Below are 21,130 nucleotides of genomic sequence, written 5' to 3'. Positions count from 1 at the left end.
AGACAGATCGGGTGCTTATCTTTTAAGAGGAAAGGGCTACTGATAAAGGAACTTTAAAAAAACCCCTCTTACCTTACCCAGCTGTATTTTAGGCAGTGTGTCATCATTTTGGTCATTGTTCTGCACATGGTTCAAGCCCTAATGCTAGTAACACACAATACACATGGTCATAGGAGGCACAATCACTAAAATGACAGTTCACTTAATACTTGCATCCTCATGAATAACCTCACTGATAACTACTCACGAAAGTCCACAGGTGCAGAATAATATTATATCATAGTCTAAAAGTATGAAGTAATTTACTGGTGACAGGATTTTACCACATTCAAAAGCTTCTACACTGTCTCTAAAGGCATTAGACCCTCTGTGCTTGCAGATATCGATGTTTTTCCTAGTTCAAAGTTGTCTTAATCTAGCAAAAAAAGAAGAAAAAAGCATGAATATATTTTGCATTACCACTCTTCACACAAATCCTGAGCTGTCAAAGAAACTCTGTCAACTTTAACATACACTTTGACATGTCCCAGGATCTAAATGCAGTTGTCAGGAACTCATTTCCTTGAAAAGCTGGTATGTATTAGGCTTCATTCTCTGGATTGCAACATGGACATTTAAGATAACACAAAACTTAAAGCTGACCTACATTTAAAAATACAGTTTGTTTTGTTGTTGTTAGAGGTGTTTCAAAACCAAAATTTAGAAAATCATGCAAGTCCACAGAATAAATACCCCCAGTGCCAGGGAGCTTGTTCTAACAGAGGCTCTGCTCAATTAAACTGACTTCCATTTTTTTATGGTTTGTAAGCTAGAGTTGGCTTGCAAATTTCTCTTCTGTGCAATCTTAGGAAACTCAGAAGAGGTTTTCTGATGACTGATGAAGTCTGGATACTGATGCCTTATGGCCCAAGAATTTCAAACTGAAAAAGTGCTCAACTTAGCATGGGAACAGAGAAAAACTCTGACCATAGGAGTGCTAGGGCACAGCAGAGATACAACTACGGATGCAGAAAGTTCTTTCAGAGAAGGCGGCTCAGGTACATTCTTTTTTGGTGGGTTTGGGGTTTTTTTTTTTGGTATATTTTTTTTTGTTTTGTTCTCTGGACACTGGTTTGGACACTTCTGTTAGTTTTCCCTACCTTTCATTGCCATTCTGATTCTGTAATAGCAGTACCATGTGCCACTACTGTATGTCATAAAGGTGCATCATGTACTGGAATTGAGTGGAGCTGAGTCATCCACAGAAAGACAGAACAGAAACGATGATAGGGAATCATTCTGAGAAGCCATGGCCATGGGATACATAACATCTCATTATCTGCTTCCCTGCACCAAGGGACTTAAGATGAACAACATTCAGACTGAAGAAAAAACCCCAAACTCGTAAGCAGCTATGCCACTAGGAAGAGAATGAAAGACAACCTGTAGCATAACAAATTTAAACTGCCTTAAATCCACTGTCAGGGCATTCCTGAGTAACATAACTGAATGGAAAGAAAACCAACTGTCCTGTGCCAAAATACATGTTTTCCCAAATAGCTCAAATGTGAACAGCAGAATTGTCCAGAGATTTGATACAAAATCTGAGGCAGCCACATTGCCAAGCAGCTCAGTGCACTTAGATTATAAAAATGTTGTTCCACCATTTTCTATTCTAATTGACACTTTACAGCAAGTTAACACTGTCAATCATTCTGTGCATTAGAAAGAACTGAAACCCAACATGGGCCAAATATTTTTCAGTCACACAAAGCAGCTTAACAATAAAAAGAACTGTTTAAAAAAGAATAGGCAGAAGATATATGTTCAGTTTGTGGACAGACATCAGTTCATGGCAGTCTCTGACCACAGGAAGTTGAGGGCTCTAGAATCCTGCAGGAGTCAGGATTAATCTTCTGTCCATCTAATTTGTCAGCTTTCACTCAGTGCATGAGACTGTATCAGGTCCTAAGGACAACATTCACTTTCTGCTTTTAAAAGCTGTGTCAGAATCACTTTCAAGTTACATAGGAAAGTGCTGTAATATTTGTGGCTGGCTCATGTCAGGAAAATCATTCTCCTCTTCCTCCTCAGAGAACAACAGCCCGTTTCTTCAGTTTGGCACTTGAAGTCGCACCAGGTAGGAGAGCAAATTATTCAAATGACATTAGATTAGCAGGTACCTGGAAAAGAATGCAAATTATTCAGCAGTATAATGCTCCTGAGGCTTGGGAAACCTCAGGGTTACAAAATAAAGTTGGCCAATCATTTCTTATCCAATGTGAAAAGTGTAATCAGTCCACAGCAGGCCCAAAAGAGGGCTAACCCCATAACTGAAAGATAAAGACTCAAATGATTTTTCTATTCATGGACCAAATCCAACAGAAGTATGCTAAGAAATCATCAGTATGTGTGTGAGGGATATGTGTGTGTGTTTTCTCGAGCAGCATCCTGCTTTAGGTCCTATATGGATCAGCATCCTATTAATATAACATTTGGAAATCCTTTTAAGAATGAACATTTTCCTCAAGAGAAGAATGAGGCTGCTATATAAAGAACAAACATGGTGTTTTATAGGGCACTCTCTTCAATGGCACTTACAGACCCAGGCACTGTAGTGAATGCTACCATGCTTTCTTTGTCCATGAGAAAGTCCCTTCTGAAGTGGAGCTTCAACCTGCTGTTTAGGTTATCAAACCTATAGCTAGACCTGCACAATTCCTGATTTGGTGAGAATTACATAGTTTTAGATATTTTTAATTCCTCCTACTGAAAAACTGGACCAATGTGCAAAACGAGGAATTCTGTCCCCACAGGACAGTGTATGCACACAGACTGAAAAGAGGCATCTTTTCTAGTTAAGGATTTTCTGAAAAATATGACAGAGGTGGTAGAAATAAGTTTTAAAACATTACCTGAGGCTTGTGGCTTTTACATGCATCATCCAAATGCTTATGCCATAATATTGCATGAAACCTTGAACCAGTCTGGAACTTGTAAACATTGCCTACAAAAAAAACAGAAAATCAAAGGCTCTACATTTGCAGAGACATGGAATTTTGAAGGGATTCTAATTTCTGTGCAGGAGCCAAAGTCCTGAAGTAAACTGATAAGCTAATTTGCTCATATATTACAGCCAATGTGAGGCATATTATCCAAAAGCGAAGGGAGTATGAGAACATGTGTGGCCTGCAAAGCTAAGAGGCAGAGGCCAAATACAGCCACAGAAAAGATCACTTAGGTCACATCTAATTTACTCCTGGGTTTCTTCTCATTGACTGTTGTGGTTACTGCCAAACTTGTTTTGAATGTTCCCGGTATTTGTGAACTTACTTTTCGTCAAAGTCCGACTGTGCGTTTCCTCTATGCCTGGTTATTTTGTAAATACTTTACAATCAAACACTTTGTGCATTTTAGTCAACACCCAAAAGATGCACTTTGTACAGTAGATACAAATCCATGGCCAGCACCAAAGCTGAAAATGTGAAAAGTGAAGGCACCCTCAAAATAACTCCAAGAGCTTTCAGGTAGAGTTATGGTACTTCAAAACTAATTATTAAAAAGTAATTAATAATACTTCAAAGGCTTTTTTAAAAATAAATGGTTTAATGTTTGGAGAATTTTCATGGTATTTTAATTGGCCTCACTGTAAGTCAAATTTTGGTATTGACCAATTTTAAGAAAGCTATGCAGAAACAGACAACAGCATAAGTGGGCACATGGACATGCAGCAATCTCATATTGGTGGGGCAATTTCTCTAAAACTGTAACTGTCAAGATACAGCAACACCTCTGTAGGCACCACAGAAGCGCAACAGCATAGTGTAGAAATATGTTCAATTTCATTTGTACCCTCCCTTGAAAATTCTGTATTGAAAATCTCCCTCCTCAGTCTTTTTAACTTGCCACTGCAAGTTCTGTAACCTGCAAACTCATTAACAGATCAGTCTACTTTCTTGTCACAGAAATATAATGTAGACAACATCCATCCTGCAACACCTACCTTTGTCAGGATTATTTAGCTGGAAAATATCAGGATGCTCAGGGTCATCGGGAAGTGCCACCATCCAGCCCACTATGGAGACTTTTTTACCAGGTGTAGACTTATACTGGAAGAGAAGACAAATCAATCACAGCTGAGGCAGCAGTGATTAACTTTTGACTGTAAAAGTTGTGCAGACATATGGCTTAGCCTGGAACAGCAAGTACCCTTTAACCACCCATCCAGCTCAGCTTATGAATATGCAATTTTGGGGTTTAGAATAAATTTAAAGCTTACATGTTTTCTTTCAGTGCCTCTTAAAGATTTTGCTCCAAAATACAGAAGAGTTGATCCTGAAAGCATAACCCAGTATCTCGTCCATGAGGAGAGCTGAATCAGAAAGGAAAAAAATGAGGAAAAACTCTGCATATCTCTAACATTTCAAAAGTCTATTCACAAGCAAGTCCAAGTGCCACCAAAATTAATTTCAAAAGCAAGGAATGGAGAGCTAGATAAAAAGTGTCTCCTGGTGTAAATCAGCCCAGCTACCCACATTTGGATGGCTGGCTGTGAATACAATCCATTTTACTCAGGTATCTCCTAAAAATAACAGGACTGATGGCTTCACAGCAAAATAGTGTGCTGCCTTCTACTGGCCAGATCTTAAGACTTCTGCATTTGAGCGTTAAAAATTACTGAGATAACATCTCTGCAATTCTCCAAACCTTTTGGAACTAAGCAGTAGGGCTGCAGATAGAAAATATCAATGAACTCTACAGAAAAGAAAGAATTTTCCAAATGAACAGTACTAGAACCACGTGAAACCTGTGAATTTAGGTTAAGTGTGAATTACCATGCCTTTGGTGCTATGGGTAGGTGCCCTGCAGCCCTTCCATTTCACCACCATACTAAATTTCAGCCCTCACAGGAATGCATACTGATTTATAAAGTGGCTTTACTCTTGCTCTGCTGTCACAACTCAAGACATTACTTGCAAATGCAGAGAGACGGAAAGCTGCTGTAGAACAAATGACATACAAACGTTCCAACATTGTTTTAACCTAGCTAAAACTTCGAACAGAAAATGATTTTATAATTGATAATAACAAAGAGCATCATTTTGTGTGGTGTCAAACTGCAGGTTTAATCTGAAAATTAAAACAACCACTACTGAATTAGAATCACAGAAAAAGTTAGAATTACTTACAGTAGGTTTCTTGCCTTCTTTGAGCAATGTTTTTCTTCTTAATGGCCCTTCCATGGTAATGACTCCCAGGGAACTACCTAATGTGCAGCTGCAGGCCCCTGTTGGGCTGGAGAGACAAAACACTGCCATATGTATTTGATCAGACAAGTAAGGACAAGAAGCAGGCAATATAATTTAGCTCTAAATACATTTTTCCTGCATTGCCTTACCTATAGTGTATCATCTGATGCTTGACTCTATATATTTTCCAGACCCAGATACCAAGTAGGAACAAGGATCTTTGAAAAACAGCAAATCATCAAAGAGAAAACAGGAAATTTTCTTTTTTATTCTGGCAAATTACAGAAATTATCTGGATTTCTGGAAATATATTGCTTACAATTTTTCAATAAGAGTGCTCAAAACAGTAATTTTATCTTAAAATAGACTTTACCTACCAAAAAAGAATGTAGAAAACTACCTTGGCTAACTGGACGAAGGCTGGGAAAACTATGTAAAACTGCCAAATAATTTATTGTGATTAAAATATTTTTTGCTTTTCCAGGATAAACACAGAGCTTCCCCACACACCACAGTGAGGAAGTGCTACAGCTGAAAGAACCCAAGCACAGGCTATGTTAGAGATGTAAACAGCCATTGAGAACATTAACAACCAAAGATTGACTGGCAGGTGTTGATCTGCTAGAATTAGCTGCTGCTAGTCTCTTTTCATTGCCAAGTGATCACAGCCCTGATATTCTTATGAAGGCCAGTGAAGTTTACCAGAGCCACCTAATTCTAATTATTCTAATGTCTAATAACAAATACAAGAAAAAGGACATGTACAATCTACCATTCAGTTGTGAAAGGAACACTATTCTGTCTGTGAGCAACTATGATCGTCTCATATAAACACACACTGGTGAAAGTGATACACACAGCAACACCCCTGGCAAGTGCATCTCCTTGGATTAAATGGAATTGCCTTGTCTGTGCTGATGTGTATCTTGCCAATTCTAGTCTTTTGATAAAAGCAGTAGAAGATTCCAGAAAAGGAAGAATGAATGCAAGCATGTGAATTACCTGATGGTGGATAAACATCAGAAATGTATTTTAGGGAGTAATTCTTCTTTGTGGATATTAAAGGCTTTTCACATTTTTGTCCTCCTACATTTTATATTTCTAGCTTGTATACCTTTATGAAACAAATCTACCATGGGCACAGTGAGTGTTTTCTAGAAGCAGGTGTAACAGAAGAAATACTGTTCCAAAACGTATTTATTCCTTTACTTACTTATAATGTATGCACTTTTATTACTAACTTCTAACTTGTGCTGCTATCAGATGTTACTAAGTCAAGCAAAATGACTGTATTTACATTTACACATTATATCAACAATTCTACAATAGCTGAAGCAAACCATTTATACAAAATAAAAACTGGCTGGATTTAAATTCCCAACTAAATCTCACTATTTCCACAATACTGTTTAAGGGGCCTGTTTTCTTTACTGTTCATACATACTTCCTCACTTCCCACTACCACAGGATTTATGAAGTCCAGGTCAGGTATGGATACAATGAATGATTCTTATCCCTCTACCTATATAGAGTTTTCCATGTCACCTCTCTTTGGCCTGTAAATGGATTATCTGTTTCTGAAAAGTCCATGTCTCAGTGACAAGCAAGGCTAGGAGTGCCTGCTACATATGGCATTGCATATGCACTCTCTTACTTGGAGTCCAACCTCTTTACTGTACAAAATCAACACACCATACTATAGCTGTCTGACACAAACAAATGTTATGGGTAGCTGTCCTGCAAAGCAGGAAATAAATTGTGAGAAAGGATCAGGAAGGTATGCTTCTAACATCATTATTTGTCACAGGAAGTAAAGACAGCCTTTATGACAAACCTACTCCTGTAATGTCACAAACCCTGAAGTAAACATGAGTTTTCTGAGCTACAGAAGCCAAATATAACTGGCTAAATCAACAGCTAAACTCGATTTCATCTGAATGGGCCATTCCCTTGCTTCAGCATTAATAGTAATTTTTACAAGCAGGAGATGAGGACTCCCATGAGTTAATATGGTCATACAAGGATACTTTTGGACACAAAATACATTACGCTAGAAAAGCGTAGAGATCCAAGTGGAAGTTTAGCACCATACACTAAGCAAGGTAGACCCTGAACTGTACCTGTAGACACAGCTTCGACTCCTAGGAGAATTCCGCATCGGTACCCTCCAGTTAGGCCCCAGCGTGGCATATAAACGACCCCTGTTTGTGAATGCAAATATCTGATGAGGAAAATTCTAGTCTGAGACTTCAACAGTTCAGGGGTTTGGTAAATGTGACAAGGAGAATTCCCAATCTTTTCAGGTCCATGGGAAGGAAAATACAGTAACTTTACAGCGCTTTAAATCAAAAAATTTGTTGTTTTTTTTTTTCCCCCTAACTAATCAATGATTTAGTCATAGTAACTATTGATTTAGGGCTTACCTATGTTAGGGATCATTTATGAATTTCTTAGCTAATTTTGTAGAGTGCTGAGTGTACATGAAGACTGACTCACCTTTCAAGCCCTGATGGCAGCTCCTCACTAAATTCTGAGCTTTCACTGCTATCTAGAAAAAGAGTAGTACAGAGAAGGAGTAAGAAAATTACTCAAGGGAAAATACAAAGCCAATGTATGTGTATCACCAGAATAATCTTTGTATCTAGTACTGTGGAAACTGCTTACTCAAATCACATTTCAAAGTTGATGTCTTTGGAGTTCGTGGTAAAATCTAAAATTGGAAGAGGCTTACATGAGCCTTCCCATCTATAATGAGAATATAGTATCTCACTGATGAACAAAGTAATTGTTACTGCTGTGTTTAAACATCAGACATCTACATGTTACTTTAATTTTCATTTTGCTGCTTCTCCTTCAACAGCTGAGCACTTCAGGAACACAAAATCCACTTACTTTATAAGACAATATTTCTACCACATCTGTTAAGGAAATTAAAGTTATTAGACATGATATCATTGTTCAACAAGCAAGCACACCTGTAACAGATGAGTTGCCAGCTGTAGGCTGCTGCTAGAAGCCATAACAATCAGTATGATGGTACTCACAACAACAGTTCCTATTTCTCCTCCAAGCACATGACCAATTTGTCCCTCCTTCCCTGGCACAGCTATTCAGCTCACAGTTTTAATTTGCCCAGGACTGATCTTCTAATGCTCAGTGTAACAGTGAGCTGTGCATGTGTTTTCAGAAGTTCGAAGATCATCTGTGCCAAACTCTTCTTCATCAAGTTACCTGCTATCCTTCAGAGTCTATCTCCTATTTTAGAAAGAGCCCAAGCCACTTAAAAGGTGCCTTTCTCTTTACAACTTAAGATTCTTGATCACTTTGATTTTTATTATGATTATTTTATTAATCATAATACCATAATTGTCATCATCCTCTTTCACAAGTTCCTTTTCTGTTTCTTTTGAAGTCTCAGCACAGCTGAACTGTTCTCCAGTATTCTAAAACCTACTGTTAAAATTACATTTTCCTTTGTAAAAAGGGAGCACTCAAAATCTAAATCCATTTTTCAGTAGCCCTTTTTTTTTCCCCTGCTGAAAGCTGACAAACACTGTGTCAGATAGAGAGCATACACAAAGAAAATCTTCCTTCATGTCTCTTTGAATAGGCGCCCTGATCTACTTTCTCTCACGAAAGGGATCAGCCTTTGCACAGGAACTAATGATATTCTTAATTTCCTACTTCTGGGTATCTCTCTGAGTTTCCAGAGCTCTGGGACAGAAAAGCAGGAATGTCAGCCCCCCCACCAGACTTTACCTATGGACAGGCCGTTGGTGAAATGCGAGTTGGGTGCGTGGCCACGGGCTGGGCTGTGGGACTCCAGGACGCTGTCATCCAGGAGGTGCCGCGGCTTCTCTGTCGGGAAGGTGGCGCTTTTGCTCTCCACTACACTGAACTGACACATCATGCTGGAAAATTGGAAAGAGAAAAATTCAAAACCCCTCTTATGTCATCTAATAGCAGCTCTTGGATACTGATATTTCCACTCAGACTGTGCCTTATCAACAAGCTATGAAGTAGCAGGCAATTAAACGTACCGCTCACACTTCTCTGCTGTACATCTGCTCCCTGACCACCAAAACAAGTTTCAGATTTTAGTGGTCTTTGTAAGTAACTATGAAGTAATTATGAAATCTGTGCAGATGGGGAAGTTTTTAAGTTTTTTGACTCCTCTCCATACAAACCCTGAACACCCTGGGTGAAGGCAAAGGTAGAAAACCAGGAAAAAGCAGACCCCAGATAAGCCACTGTTTAGTGGTCTTTCACACTAAGCTGAGCTAACACATCAACAGTCTGTGACCTTGGACAAGTCACAGGAACTTCTTTTTCCTAACCCATTAATTATGAAATTTGGTAGATGCAGAAACCTTAACTGGGAGGCAGTGCTCTTGCTGAGCTGGGTACATGGTAGAGAAAAATGTTTCTAATCCAGATTACCCAGGTAAAACAGTACAAAAGGTCACAACTTTCCTGAATAAGTGGGCAAAGGAGCTAGTAGGATTCCCTAGATGTATTAGCCAGATGTTTGAACAAAAGAAAAAAACCAAGCAGTTATACACACCAGGGATCCACAGACAAAGTGGATACACAGCTTTCAAGTAGTGCCGATGTCTGGCACTAGCAGAGAATAGTCAGTAAAAATAACAGTGTCAAGAGAAAACCTAGAGAATACACAGTAAAGCCTGAAGCACTCTTGAAATACACAAAATGGAAGAGACAAATACCAGAGTGTTCTCAAACACTGCTGCTAGCTTAGACCCTTGTGATGCATGCAATGGCCTGAGCATGATCCAGCCCAGACTACCCACTTGTTTCCCAGGCTGTGGCTCTTCCTGTGCCTTGGTACAGGAGGTGTAGGTAGACTTGCTGACACTGAAGCATCAGGACACGTGGGTCTCCTGCCAAATTTCATAATTGCTGACACATCAGATGGACCTAGAAGACACCATTTAACACTGAGCAGATGCAAACCCCAGAAATCTCACGGGCTGGTGTGTTCAGCTACTGATTAAAATGAATTGTTACAGATAACCAGAAGGCACCATTTCTGAACTGGTTGTTGCACATTAGGGTTACACCACCCATTTCTCGTATGAATTCATCTCTATAATCTTGAACTCTCTGGAAGTAATTTTTAAAACAGCTTTGCACATACTTTTAACAATGAACTCCTACAAAAAAGTCCTGGCACCCTTACAACAGCTGGATGTGCCAAAATGTAATATGCAGAGCCATAAAGTCAGTTTGTACTTCGGGTGTGAGCAGGAATGCTCACACATGTTTTGAATTTTGTTCACAACTCCATGTTGTGAATAAACTGTAAACAATCTGCTCATACTGACTCACAGCTTGAGCATGTAAGAGAAAGCAGGGGCTTTTCATGTATCTAATGGCCAGACAGATGTATTACTTCTCAATCATCTCTGAGCTCTAGAGATGTTTCACTGCAATTATTCTTCCTCTCATTTTACAGACTTTATGAGGCCTCACGGAAAACACGGACAAGCTGTTCCCAGTTCCAGTTCCTTGACGCTGTTCACAAAAGGCTGGCAGTGAATGTTGCAGTACAGTGAAGAACAACATGGCCTATCATCCTCAGTGAATGCAAGGCTATTCTTGGCTTCACAACAAACAGCTGAGACTTCACTTTTAAACATTTAGTTGTGGCATTGGCACTTGTGACAGAAGTGGGAATAACAGTCATGAACTGGCCATTTGCCCCATATCTGTCTCCAGACTTGGTACAGCTCAGGTAGCAGCAAAACAGATTTCCCCCTGTGTTACAGGAACCGCGTCTTGGAGGCTCCAGTGACCTCAGCTTAGTCAGCTTCTGGCCTCTAACCTAAAACCACCCATTAAGAGGTCAACACAGACAGGAACTTTGTGATCTGAAAAACCACATACAACTATCATCAAAATCCTTACAAAATGTCTGGCCTCAAATCAGGCCACCTGGTTTTGAGACGGTGGTTGGTCACTGGAACAGGCTCCCCAGGGAAGTGGTCACGGCACAAAGTATGTCAGAGTATAAGGAGCATCTGGACAACACTCTTAGTAATAGAATTTAGTTTTAGGTAGTCCTGCAAGAAGCAGGGAGTTGGATTCAATGATCCTTATGGGTTCCTTCCAACTGGAGATACTCTCTACCTGTTATATAGGCCATGCCATCTCTCCCCAAGTACAGAAGTTATTAATCTATTTCTTCTGCCTTGAACTGAGGATTCATGAGACACAAAAAGAAATGGAAGAACCAGTAATGAGTTTGCCCTAATAAGAGGCAAAAAATAATACAAACTTAGATCAAGTTGCATGAAACACTGGACTTAATTCCACATCACTTCTATTTTTACTTCCCCCCAGCCTAGACTCAGGAATTCCACTATGAACTGGGTCATTACTATGAAGAATTGCAAAGGTTTTTCCCTAGCAGGAAGGAGAAATATCTCATCCACACAGTGTTCTGCAGATTTGAGCAAATCATTCATTGTGCTGTTTAATTAACAATGAAAGGAGCCTCAAGACAAGCAGAAAGAGTAAAACGCTTCTAGCAACAGAGAGGGAAAATGGGTTCATTAGAGGAACCTGCAGTAATATACATAAGATCATCAATTTAGTGGGAGAAAAATAGTTTGTAATCCTGTTTTCTACCTTATTCCTATATCCCATCTTATACAGGACAGCATTTTTGCCTGCCTGTCTTTGCTTCCATCACACAGTTGAGAATTTGTGAAACATGACAGCAGTAGCATGAGTCACTGGCATATGTGGCTGCGGAGAAGGTCTTATGCTTAAAGGCCAAATGCAGTTTAAAATCATTATTTGGTCCAGAGACTCAACCAGAACCATACGCCTGGCAGTTTGGAAGACGGCTGAGTATAGTTCTCTGCTTCATTTTCAAACCCTAAAATTTTGTTGGATTTGGGCTGTAAGACAATACTGGAAGGTTTTTCTCAAGAGAAAATAGGGTTCACCTTCCTCTTCTGCTGTGGAGGCGAAGCACAAGTTAGAATATAAAAAGTAGTGCCTTTCCATCAGATATTTTTCAACTTGTGAACAGTAAAATACTTAGGACTACTGAGGTGTTTACTACCTGCTAAGAAGCTTGAAATATATTGGAACTGAGACCCAGTATGAAGATAGTGGCAGCTGAAACAGAGTTTTCCTGAAAATTACGAGCATGTATCAGCAAGAGTTTAGTCTGAAACTCAGCATAAACTTCAGTGTTAATGTGGCCACTTTAAAGTTACCATCACACCTTGCAACACATTAAATCACTGCTTGTCCCTTAATTTGGCTGCAAGATTTGTCCAGTTTTCTATTGCTTCCTGTTGTGTCATTCAGCCCTGTCTCTCTGGTGCCAGTATTAAATCCTGATTTATATTAAGTTCTTCTAAGTGGATGACATAGTTCACAGAGAGCTACTGAAACATTATGTTTAACAAACTGTTGAAAGTACAGTCTGCGAAAGAGTAGCAATCTCAAGGCACAGCCCTAAATGAGTACCAGTATGGTGCAGTGCTTTTTCACACAGACATGCCACATGTAAAAATAACTTAAATTTTCTAATACATAATAGTTTAAAGGTTTGTCACCGTGGAGAGTCACAGAGCTGAAAGCAGTAGGACTGTTCGATTAATTTGATGTCTACCAAAAAAAGCATATCTGTGTATCTCGGAAAGTAAGATTACAGATTCAGACTTCAGTTCAAGTTAAAATTCTGCCTGGCTAAGGTGACATGTGTCAAGGCTGACAGAATTTGTGTAAATAGGTATTGGAGCCTTACAACTTAAGCCAACAGTTCCAGCCTGGCTTCCTTGTGATACATCGTGATTATGATTGCTTGCATCAGTCCTGTGAAAGAAGGTAATGGACTTATTCTAATTCCTAGTTACGTTTCTTTAATGAAGATAATGACGGCAGGAAACAGAATGCTTTGTGGGATAAGATAAAGACAGAAATATCAGCGATGCTGGTATTACCCTGTCTGAAGTGGCCATTTTGTATGTAGTTCAGTATCTTCCACATCTCCAAGGCAAGAGAACGGAATATGTATAGTTTGGCTGTGTCAACCCTGTGCTAGTTTGGCTCTGTTAAGCCTGTACTAAGGGAAAAGGAATCTGAGCTTAGAACCTTTACAAAGTCTTTGCATCTGCACTGCTGTCAGATGTCCATGAAGAACTGTGAAGTTCAGAGTTCTCCTTAGACAGGACCTGTGCTGCAGGGTACACTCAGTGCAGCAAGAATCCCGGGGTGCAGAGGGTGTCAGCATGAGTTATGGGGCTCAGGGGAGATGACCTAATTTCTGTAAAGGGGTAAGAGATAAGAGAGCCTGTGCCAAGAAGGATGCCAAAGAGGGTAAGTGGTGAGATACTTATGGACATACCAGACTGCTGAGCAATTAGCTGGGGAAGCTATGCTTGATACCGCTGATAACAGAATTCCAATATTTAAATTCATTTGAGATTGAGTTATTTTGCCCCTTTTTTTCCAATAAGTGAAGTCATCTGCTACTGCTAACTCTCCTCTTTACTCTCCTGGCTCCACTCCTAGTGCATACTGTTACCATGATTGCTATTCTGTTATTTTGCCTTTCATGGAGACAAAGCACTCTTAGCAGGATTTTCCAGTCAGCTGGCATGAACAAGGGTTAGTTTGGTTTTCATTATTTCTCAGCATCATTTTCAAGACTATGCTGACATGCACAAAAATAATGTATAAAAATATTAAAACATTATTAAAGGTTTGTTTGAGTTAGGGAACGTGAGACAACTTCATCAGAGCGAGCTGAGTGCTGTTCAGAGATCTGTGGCAGGAACATTTGGAAAAGTTTACACATATCCCAAAGGATCTCACTGTTTTTTCCTTTGCATAATTTTTCCATGAATAATCCTTCAAATGTTATAAATGAATGTTACTTTTGCAATCCTCCAGTAGAACATGTGAACATTTACAGTCTCCAGAGCTTTTATAAAAAGCAACAGGGTGAAGGAGTTACAGTTCACAATTTTTCTCCACTAAAACCTATCAATAAACCAATACAAGGCACCCAAAGAAAAAAATGAACACGAGATGCATATTATACGCTGAAAAACAGAGTGATTTTTCAGGAAGGTAAAACAGTCTCAAGTTTTTACTATTTTTTGGTGAGCAGCTAAGAAGTAAGACTGATACTTACCAGCTCTGTTTCTAAAACTTCATAAAGGCATTCCAAGCCACAGACTCTCTAGTTAAATCTTCGCTGTAAAGTTTTACTGTTCTGTTGCCATTGTAACCAAAGTCAGTGGGTGATAATTAAAACTTTCAAACAGAAAGACCTACTTACAAAACACACAATAAAGAACTTACCAAGAATTTTGTGCACAGAATCAAGAATGATGCAAAACAAATAAATCTGGAATGATGGCTATTGTAAAAGCATAGTTTAATGTTTAGAGTACTGCTTTACAATTCAACTAAAACCTATGAATGCATACAAAATGCAAGCACATATTTGTTCTGGATGCTTCTCAGACAAGGGCAGACTAAGAACAAGAATCAGAGTCTTTGGCTTCACCTCCCCATGCTCCCCCAAGTCCTCCAGAAGTCAACCCCCTACTCCCCTCAAGAAAAGAAAAGAAAGGTGTGTTTTGCTCAGCAAAATTGGAGCCTGCCTGCTCTCTTTGGAAGCAGCATGCAAAAGCCTTTTGCTTCAGAGGTCAGGACCATGATTTTGGTTATTCAGTGAAAGTACTCCTTTTTTTATTATTTTATTTTGTTTTTGTTTGTTTCAAAAGGACCATGAACTATTTCTCATACCCTGCCCCAGGGAGGAAAGGGAACATAAATAGGGTTTTGTGTTTCTGCCACATGACCCCTGTTGCTGTAATTAAGTGTCCTATTCTAATCTCCACCTCTACGCTACGTAACAGCAAGAGGTACAGATACATTCATAAAAAGCAATTTGGAAACCTTATTTTGCAGTGCATTATTGTTTTTTACCCTAAGGACAATCCCTGGTATAGAATACTACTGTCTGTCTACTTTGGCAATCAAGAATTTCTAATTCTAGAAATACCATAAGAAGACAAAGTTTAATTCACTGTTTCATTTCAGACTTTGTATTTTCAACCTTCCACAAATCCTCATTCTCTTTTCAATTCTGCATCTAAGAAGAGTACATTAGATCTAGGAAAACATTCAGTAGATTTCAGAATCTGTCTGGCTTTGCTGCACTGTCCTTTCCTGCTCTGTTTTTCTTTCACTGACAGTACAGATGAACTACAATTTTTCCAAGTGCCTTCTACTTGTGTGTAAAGAACATCCTGCTGTTTACATTCTTCTTCAAATCATTCTCCATTTAATTTCTATCTTCCACTTAACCAGCTACAGCTTGTTCTGTTTCCTCAATTCCCTTCTACTTCTCAATGGTCTTTCCTTTATTAAAGCCTTTAGTAGATTATCAGGTGAAATGTGCAGGTTTGCTTTTTTAAACAAGCAGCTTAAAGAAGCCTAATAACAAACTTCTTTATTTAATAATCCAAAAAAGTCATAGCATGGACATTTCTTTCCTTCCTCAAACTTAATTGATATTTCTTGTGCAAGTGACCTCCCATCCCAAAGTTCTTAAGTGAACAAAAAATGAGAGATTGAGCGAGCTGCAGTACGCTGTATTCTCTTGCTTCACTTTACTGCCAAATTCTAATTTTTAGAACCTATTTTATATTTACAAGACTCCAGAATACACTTATTAGGCAATTTTTTAGAAGATATTCCTTTATAGACCTTACTGTCTCTGTATATATCCTCAAATCTGTAACAAGAACAGTTTGGCCGAGGCCACAGTGTGATCCTCCTTTGATGTAGTCTTTGCTGTACGCTCAAATTTGGATTAACAAAATATACTAATTTAAAGGTTAATTCCAAAAGCCTGGTTTGCAGTGAGGGAATAAACAGTGACGTGTGTCAGCCGTTGTTATTGACAGACATTACACATTACAAGAAAGAGACCTATCAATTACATGCACATACGAACTTATATTTTTTCTTCCCTTTTATGGATTTATGGAATTTCTAATTGCCAGCATTTGTGTTACTGATATTACACCAGTGGAATGTGCAAAACCCTGACTTACACTTCAGCTAAAATTGAATTTCTTGCAGCTGGATCTGCAGGGTAGTGCATGAGCTTGGATGACATCCACATTGGCAGTGAAGACATACCCATTGGGAGAGCATAGCTGCAAAGAAAATGCTCAAGTTTGGCTTCAACAAAACACATTACCCAACCATCAAAAAAATAGGTTTTTGCAAAAATTATTTCAAGTGACTGCTCTGAAGAAAGAGACAATTCCTCCCACTCCCCAAAAAGAAACCCAACAAACCACAGAGCAGGAAAGCCTCTTGTCCTCAGGCAGTTTTATACATTTTTAACATTGAGGGAGTTAATAGCCTCATAGTTAAAATAAGCATCAGTAAACTAGGACATTAGAGAGACTTGGTAAGGAAGTCACAGAAAGTAACAGAGTGAGAAAGTGAAAACCTGAGTGTGATCATTCTCTTCCTGAAAACTTTGTATTTGCTTTGACGAAATGTTCTACAGTTTTTGTGAGGCTTTGGCCTGTTAATCAAAAAAACCCCACAGCGCACTAATTCTGGCTGGATTTAGTGGTTGATAACAACATGTGAATCCCACACGTTTGTCTGGTATTAATTTCTTTCAAAAATACTCAATGGAGTTGTAAAAATTCGTAGGGAAAGTATCACACAGGAAGAGATTGGGAAAGAGTGCAAGTTTGAAACTAAAGAGCAAGGTTTTCTGGATGGGCTGTAAACTTTTGTGAAGAAAACTCATGTTCTTCCATTTCTACCTTAAGTGCAGTGTACGAAAAGCAGACACTGTGCACACGAAGCAATAAGCAAGCACTTGCAGGAGGATTAGACAATTCTCATTTCCACAGACTGATTGGCTGCTAAAGCACTTAGCACAAACTATTTATTAGTTGCCAAAGCAACCACTAAAACAAATGGCAAAACTAAATGTCAGACTTGGTGTTTACATGGAAAATGACGGTGTAGGGCTTTTTTTTTTTATTCTGAAATGCTGGGACTGCTGTACAGATGTCACTGGTGTACGATACCTGCTTTCACGGGTTACAGATGTGCAAACACCTTCCTTTTGCTTCCACATCTTCTCCATTTTTAACTCCTACATATCACATACTTTACATCTGATATATTTTCATTACTTAGAAGCAGTCGACACATGTTGAAAGCTCTTTAGCAGCTCTCAAAGCTGAACAGATTCAGCACAATGGGCTGGATTTTACCCCAACAACAAAACAGAGAATACACCTGTTTCAGATTAATTACTCCAGACTCCTGGTAAGGTGGTAACATAAAACCACTGGGCTCATTATTCTCCTCTCAAGAATTACACCAGGACCTACATGGGGGAAAAAAAGAAAAAACCAAGAGGGGGTGAAGGTCCGTCCCTGACTATTGCAGAACAACCCCCACAAAATAAGGGCTGCCCACAGCTGAGGCCTGGCTGCTAGAAATGACTGCTAAATGCTAACTGTAATGAAGGAGTTCATTAAAAATCACAGAATCATAAAGACCAGTCTTTGAGTCACTTAGTATTGGATGCAATTTTCAGGATATGGTAATGATTTTAACATTATTGAATCTTATTATACTGCTTTCCAAGGCAGGATAAACATGGTATATTTCAAAGAACAAGTAACTGTTTTCTATACTCTGATCACCCTTGAACTTTGCTAAACAACATTAAGATGGTAAAGAACATGCATAAATTTTTCTGTACTGAGCTAGACTTAGCTAGTTGCTTAGAAGGTTAACTTATTTACCATATAGAACATTAAATCTTTTCCTTTGTTCTGGGAAAACGTATTGAGTTATACCTTCCAAAACAATCTGCTTAATAGCTGTACCATAAATGCTGGGCACCTTCTAGCCAACACTGCAGAAACACAGATGTCTTTTACAGCTAATTCAACTGGAAACTGTGAACAGTTAGCATACTATAAGCTCTCCAGCTACATTCTCCCTCTCTCTCTCAAACCATAGCAAGGCAGAATGAACAGACTTAAGCTGCTGCCAAGGAAGTTGTGTGAATCACACAGTTCCTGAAAGCATTCAATGAAACTGCTTAAAGCTCCATTTTAAAGGCTGCTTGCAAGAGACAAGAATCTCTGCAGCGTTATGGAAGGCATGAAATCTCCCTTTGAAAGCACTATTCACAATTATATATGCAATCGGTAATTAAAGGAGACCATCTTAGCCACTAATATACAAAACATAGCTTGTTGTGAGACATTCATTTTAATCAGATGTCTGCCTCCTATTTGAATTTACTGGAAAACCAGTTGGCAACCAAAGTGGAAAATGGACACATGGTTTTCTCCAGTACTTTGCAAATAGACATATTGAAGGATTTAGCTGTTCTTATTGAGCCTCACACTCATAAAGATACTTTAAGGGGAAAAAAAAAGAAACCTATGATGTCCCTGGATAAAGTAAACTGTTAATCATCTTTTGAAAGAGAGAAAACTGAAGCTCGATAGAAAATAAAGTCACAAAGCTGGGAAGAAAAAATCATTTCCATCATCAACATAAGTAGTTATACTTTAGGACATGAAAAAGACACTATTCCCTGCACTCAAGTCCATTATGGCTTTTGGAATTATTACCAGTGATATCAAGCTTTTTCTCCATATTTGGAAACACATGACTACCTATAGAAGGTAGTACGTCACACGCTGAACTCAACTAGACACTACACTGACATTAGTAACCTAGTAACTTTTTGACTGTTGGGAGAACTGAACTGGTGACAGCCCTTCTGAGCCAAGAACCTTTATTTTACCTTAAGATCATTATATTGAGACTCATATGCCTTAAACTATTGAGTGGAACATTAAACTACGGCCTAAATTATTTTGAGATCATGTCTTACCATTATAGTTTGCTGACTGCGAAGGATTTACTGCTGGTACACAATAGCTAAACTGGAAATAATCTCAAACTCTAACCTGAATCCGAATAAAGTTGACTCACTCACTTTCAAATGTGCTGGTTTTAATTCTGCACGGTCAAGTATCTCATTACTGATAGTTGGGCATTTTAGCTCACAATTACTCAAGACTAACATATGTCTGTATTTCTTTTTATTAATGCTGTGAAATAAACAATAAATTATTGCCCTCATGCTTAGTTAAACTTCAATCTGAATTTATGTTAATTTACTTTAACTGAACTTCCCCAGGAATTAATTGGGTTTTTCAGTGAAGTACACTGGATTCCCTTTAGTTGCATTTTTGCAACCACATAGGTGCAGGTTACTGAAACATTCCCGTGGGTATTACAGAATGCTGGTAGCATTCACTGCCCAACTGGCAGTACGTGAGAACTCCCTAGCTGAGCAAAAAGTACATCAGTCCAGAAGCATGTCAAGCTTTCAAAGGAAATACTAATAGATGGATGAAGCAAGAAGGATGACTCAAGACTTGGTTTCTAGTCATCATATTAATTCTCACTCTGAATACAGCAGCCTTAGGGAGCATACAGGGGCAATGCGGACTCAGAGGGGAAAGTTCATCCTCTCCTAATACTGCCAGATACCATATGACCACATAAGTCAATTGAGTTGGCACCACAGAACATTGGGCTGATCAATATTTGTGTACACCAGCTGAGCTCACTGCAGTATAAAGCCAGGAGAGTTTCACAGTTCTTGCTTCCAACTTTGGAACTGTATTTCTAGTTGCCTTCCATTACAGCTCTAATAATGTCTGAGCCCTTGATTAAGAATTACAGAGTACTGGTGATTATCACATACTATGCTGCTACAACCAATATTAGAATTTCCACCATCATCCTAATGAAATGTTAACATCAAAACCGTAGTGTAAAGCATTTAAACATGAGCAATACAAAGCGAAAGCCGGAAAACAGAAAAGTCCACTCGTATGCTTTACGTATGGAAAATACAATCACATGAGAGGCAATGGCTTAGTTTTAAGTTTCAAGTATGAAAAAGCAAATCCTCACAAGAGCAAAATCAAACATTACATTGATGTGGTGGGTTGACCTTACTGGCTTCCACATGCCCACCAAGCTGCTCCATCACTTCCCCTCCTCTGCATGATGGGGGGTGAAAACAAGATTAAAAAACCCCTCGTGGATTGACATAAAGGCAGTTTAATAAAGAAAAGCAAAAGCTGCACATAGAAACAAAGGAAAACAAAAAGAATTTATCCTCCTCTTCCCATCAGCAGATAATGTCCAGCCACTAGCTGGAATGAAGGACCTCAGCACTCGCAGTGGTTCATGTGGAAGACAAATGCCTTAATATTGAATGCCCCCCCTGCAACCCTCAATTCTCTTAGCTTTTATTGCTGTGCACATCGTATAATATGGAACATCTCTTTGGCCAGCCTGGGTCAGCTGTCCTGACTGTCCCCTCTTAACCTCTTGCCCACCCCCAGCCTTCTGGCCTTTTGCAGGGGGTTGGTTTTGGAGAGACAGCCTTGATGCTGCAAGCACTGCTCAGCAGTAGCCAAAACACTGGTGCCTTGTCAACACCTTTCTAGCCACAAATACAACTTCATCCCAGCCGGACCCAACACACATGCCTGTACAAAGAAAGTGTTAATTAAGACCTCCTTTTGAACTTAACTAGTTAAAAAACGTTTCCTCCTGTGAACGACTTCCTTGTATTTTACACAGCAATTAATAACATCGAGCATTGAGGGGGAAGGGAAGAGTGCCTTCCTGAAGAAATGTTTTCTTCCAAATTCTTATTTCTATAGATTTTATTCCTTTTTCCTTAGAACTTGATTCCTTTCTTCTTATTCCTTTTCCCTAGGTTTCTAATCTCAGCAGAGGTAAGTCCAATAGAT

The 21,130-nt window shown here is 39.0% G+C and overlaps 1 protein-coding gene across 2 annotated transcripts in view; it reads right to left on the bottom strand.

The window, feature by feature from the left end:
• Window positions 1-1,700: 1,700 nt before the first annotated feature.
• Window positions 1,701-21,130, bottom strand: part of RALGPS1 (Ral GEF with PH domain and SH3 binding motif 1) — a 65,040-nt gene continuing 45,610 nt past the window's right edge. The window contains exons 12-20 of one of the 2 annotated variants that reach the window (XM_080630691.1): window positions 10,040-10,166; window positions 8,988-9,139; window positions 7,725-7,776; window positions 7,349-7,429; window positions 5,169-5,274; window positions 4,259-4,351; window positions 3,983-4,088; window positions 2,895-2,986; window positions 1,701-2,162 (exon numbers count right to left, since the gene is read on the bottom strand). In XM_080630691.1, the coding sequence (XP_080486817.1) occupies window positions 2,133-2,162; window positions 2,895-2,986; window positions 3,983-4,088; window positions 4,259-4,351; window positions 5,169-5,274; window positions 7,349-7,429; window positions 7,725-7,776; window positions 8,988-9,139; window positions 10,040-10,166 (839 nt within the window). In that variant the 3' untranslated portion in view covers window positions 1,701-2,132. Of the gene's footprint in view, window positions 2,163-2,894; window positions 2,987-3,982; window positions 4,089-4,258; window positions 4,352-5,168; window positions 5,275-7,336; window positions 7,430-7,724; window positions 7,777-8,987; window positions 9,140-10,039; window positions 10,167-21,130 lie in introns of both variants that reach the window. The other variant, XM_080630692.1, reaches the window with a different exon arrangement.

The sequence above is a fragment of the Psittacula echo genome, assembly GCF_963264785.1.
Source record: "Psittacula echo genome assembly, chromosome: 16".
In the NCBI taxonomy this organism is placed as follows: domain Eukaryota; kingdom Metazoa; phylum Chordata; class Aves; order Psittaciformes; family Psittacidae; genus Psittacula; species Psittacula echo.
This window is presented reverse-complemented; position numbering and strand designations above follow the sequence as displayed.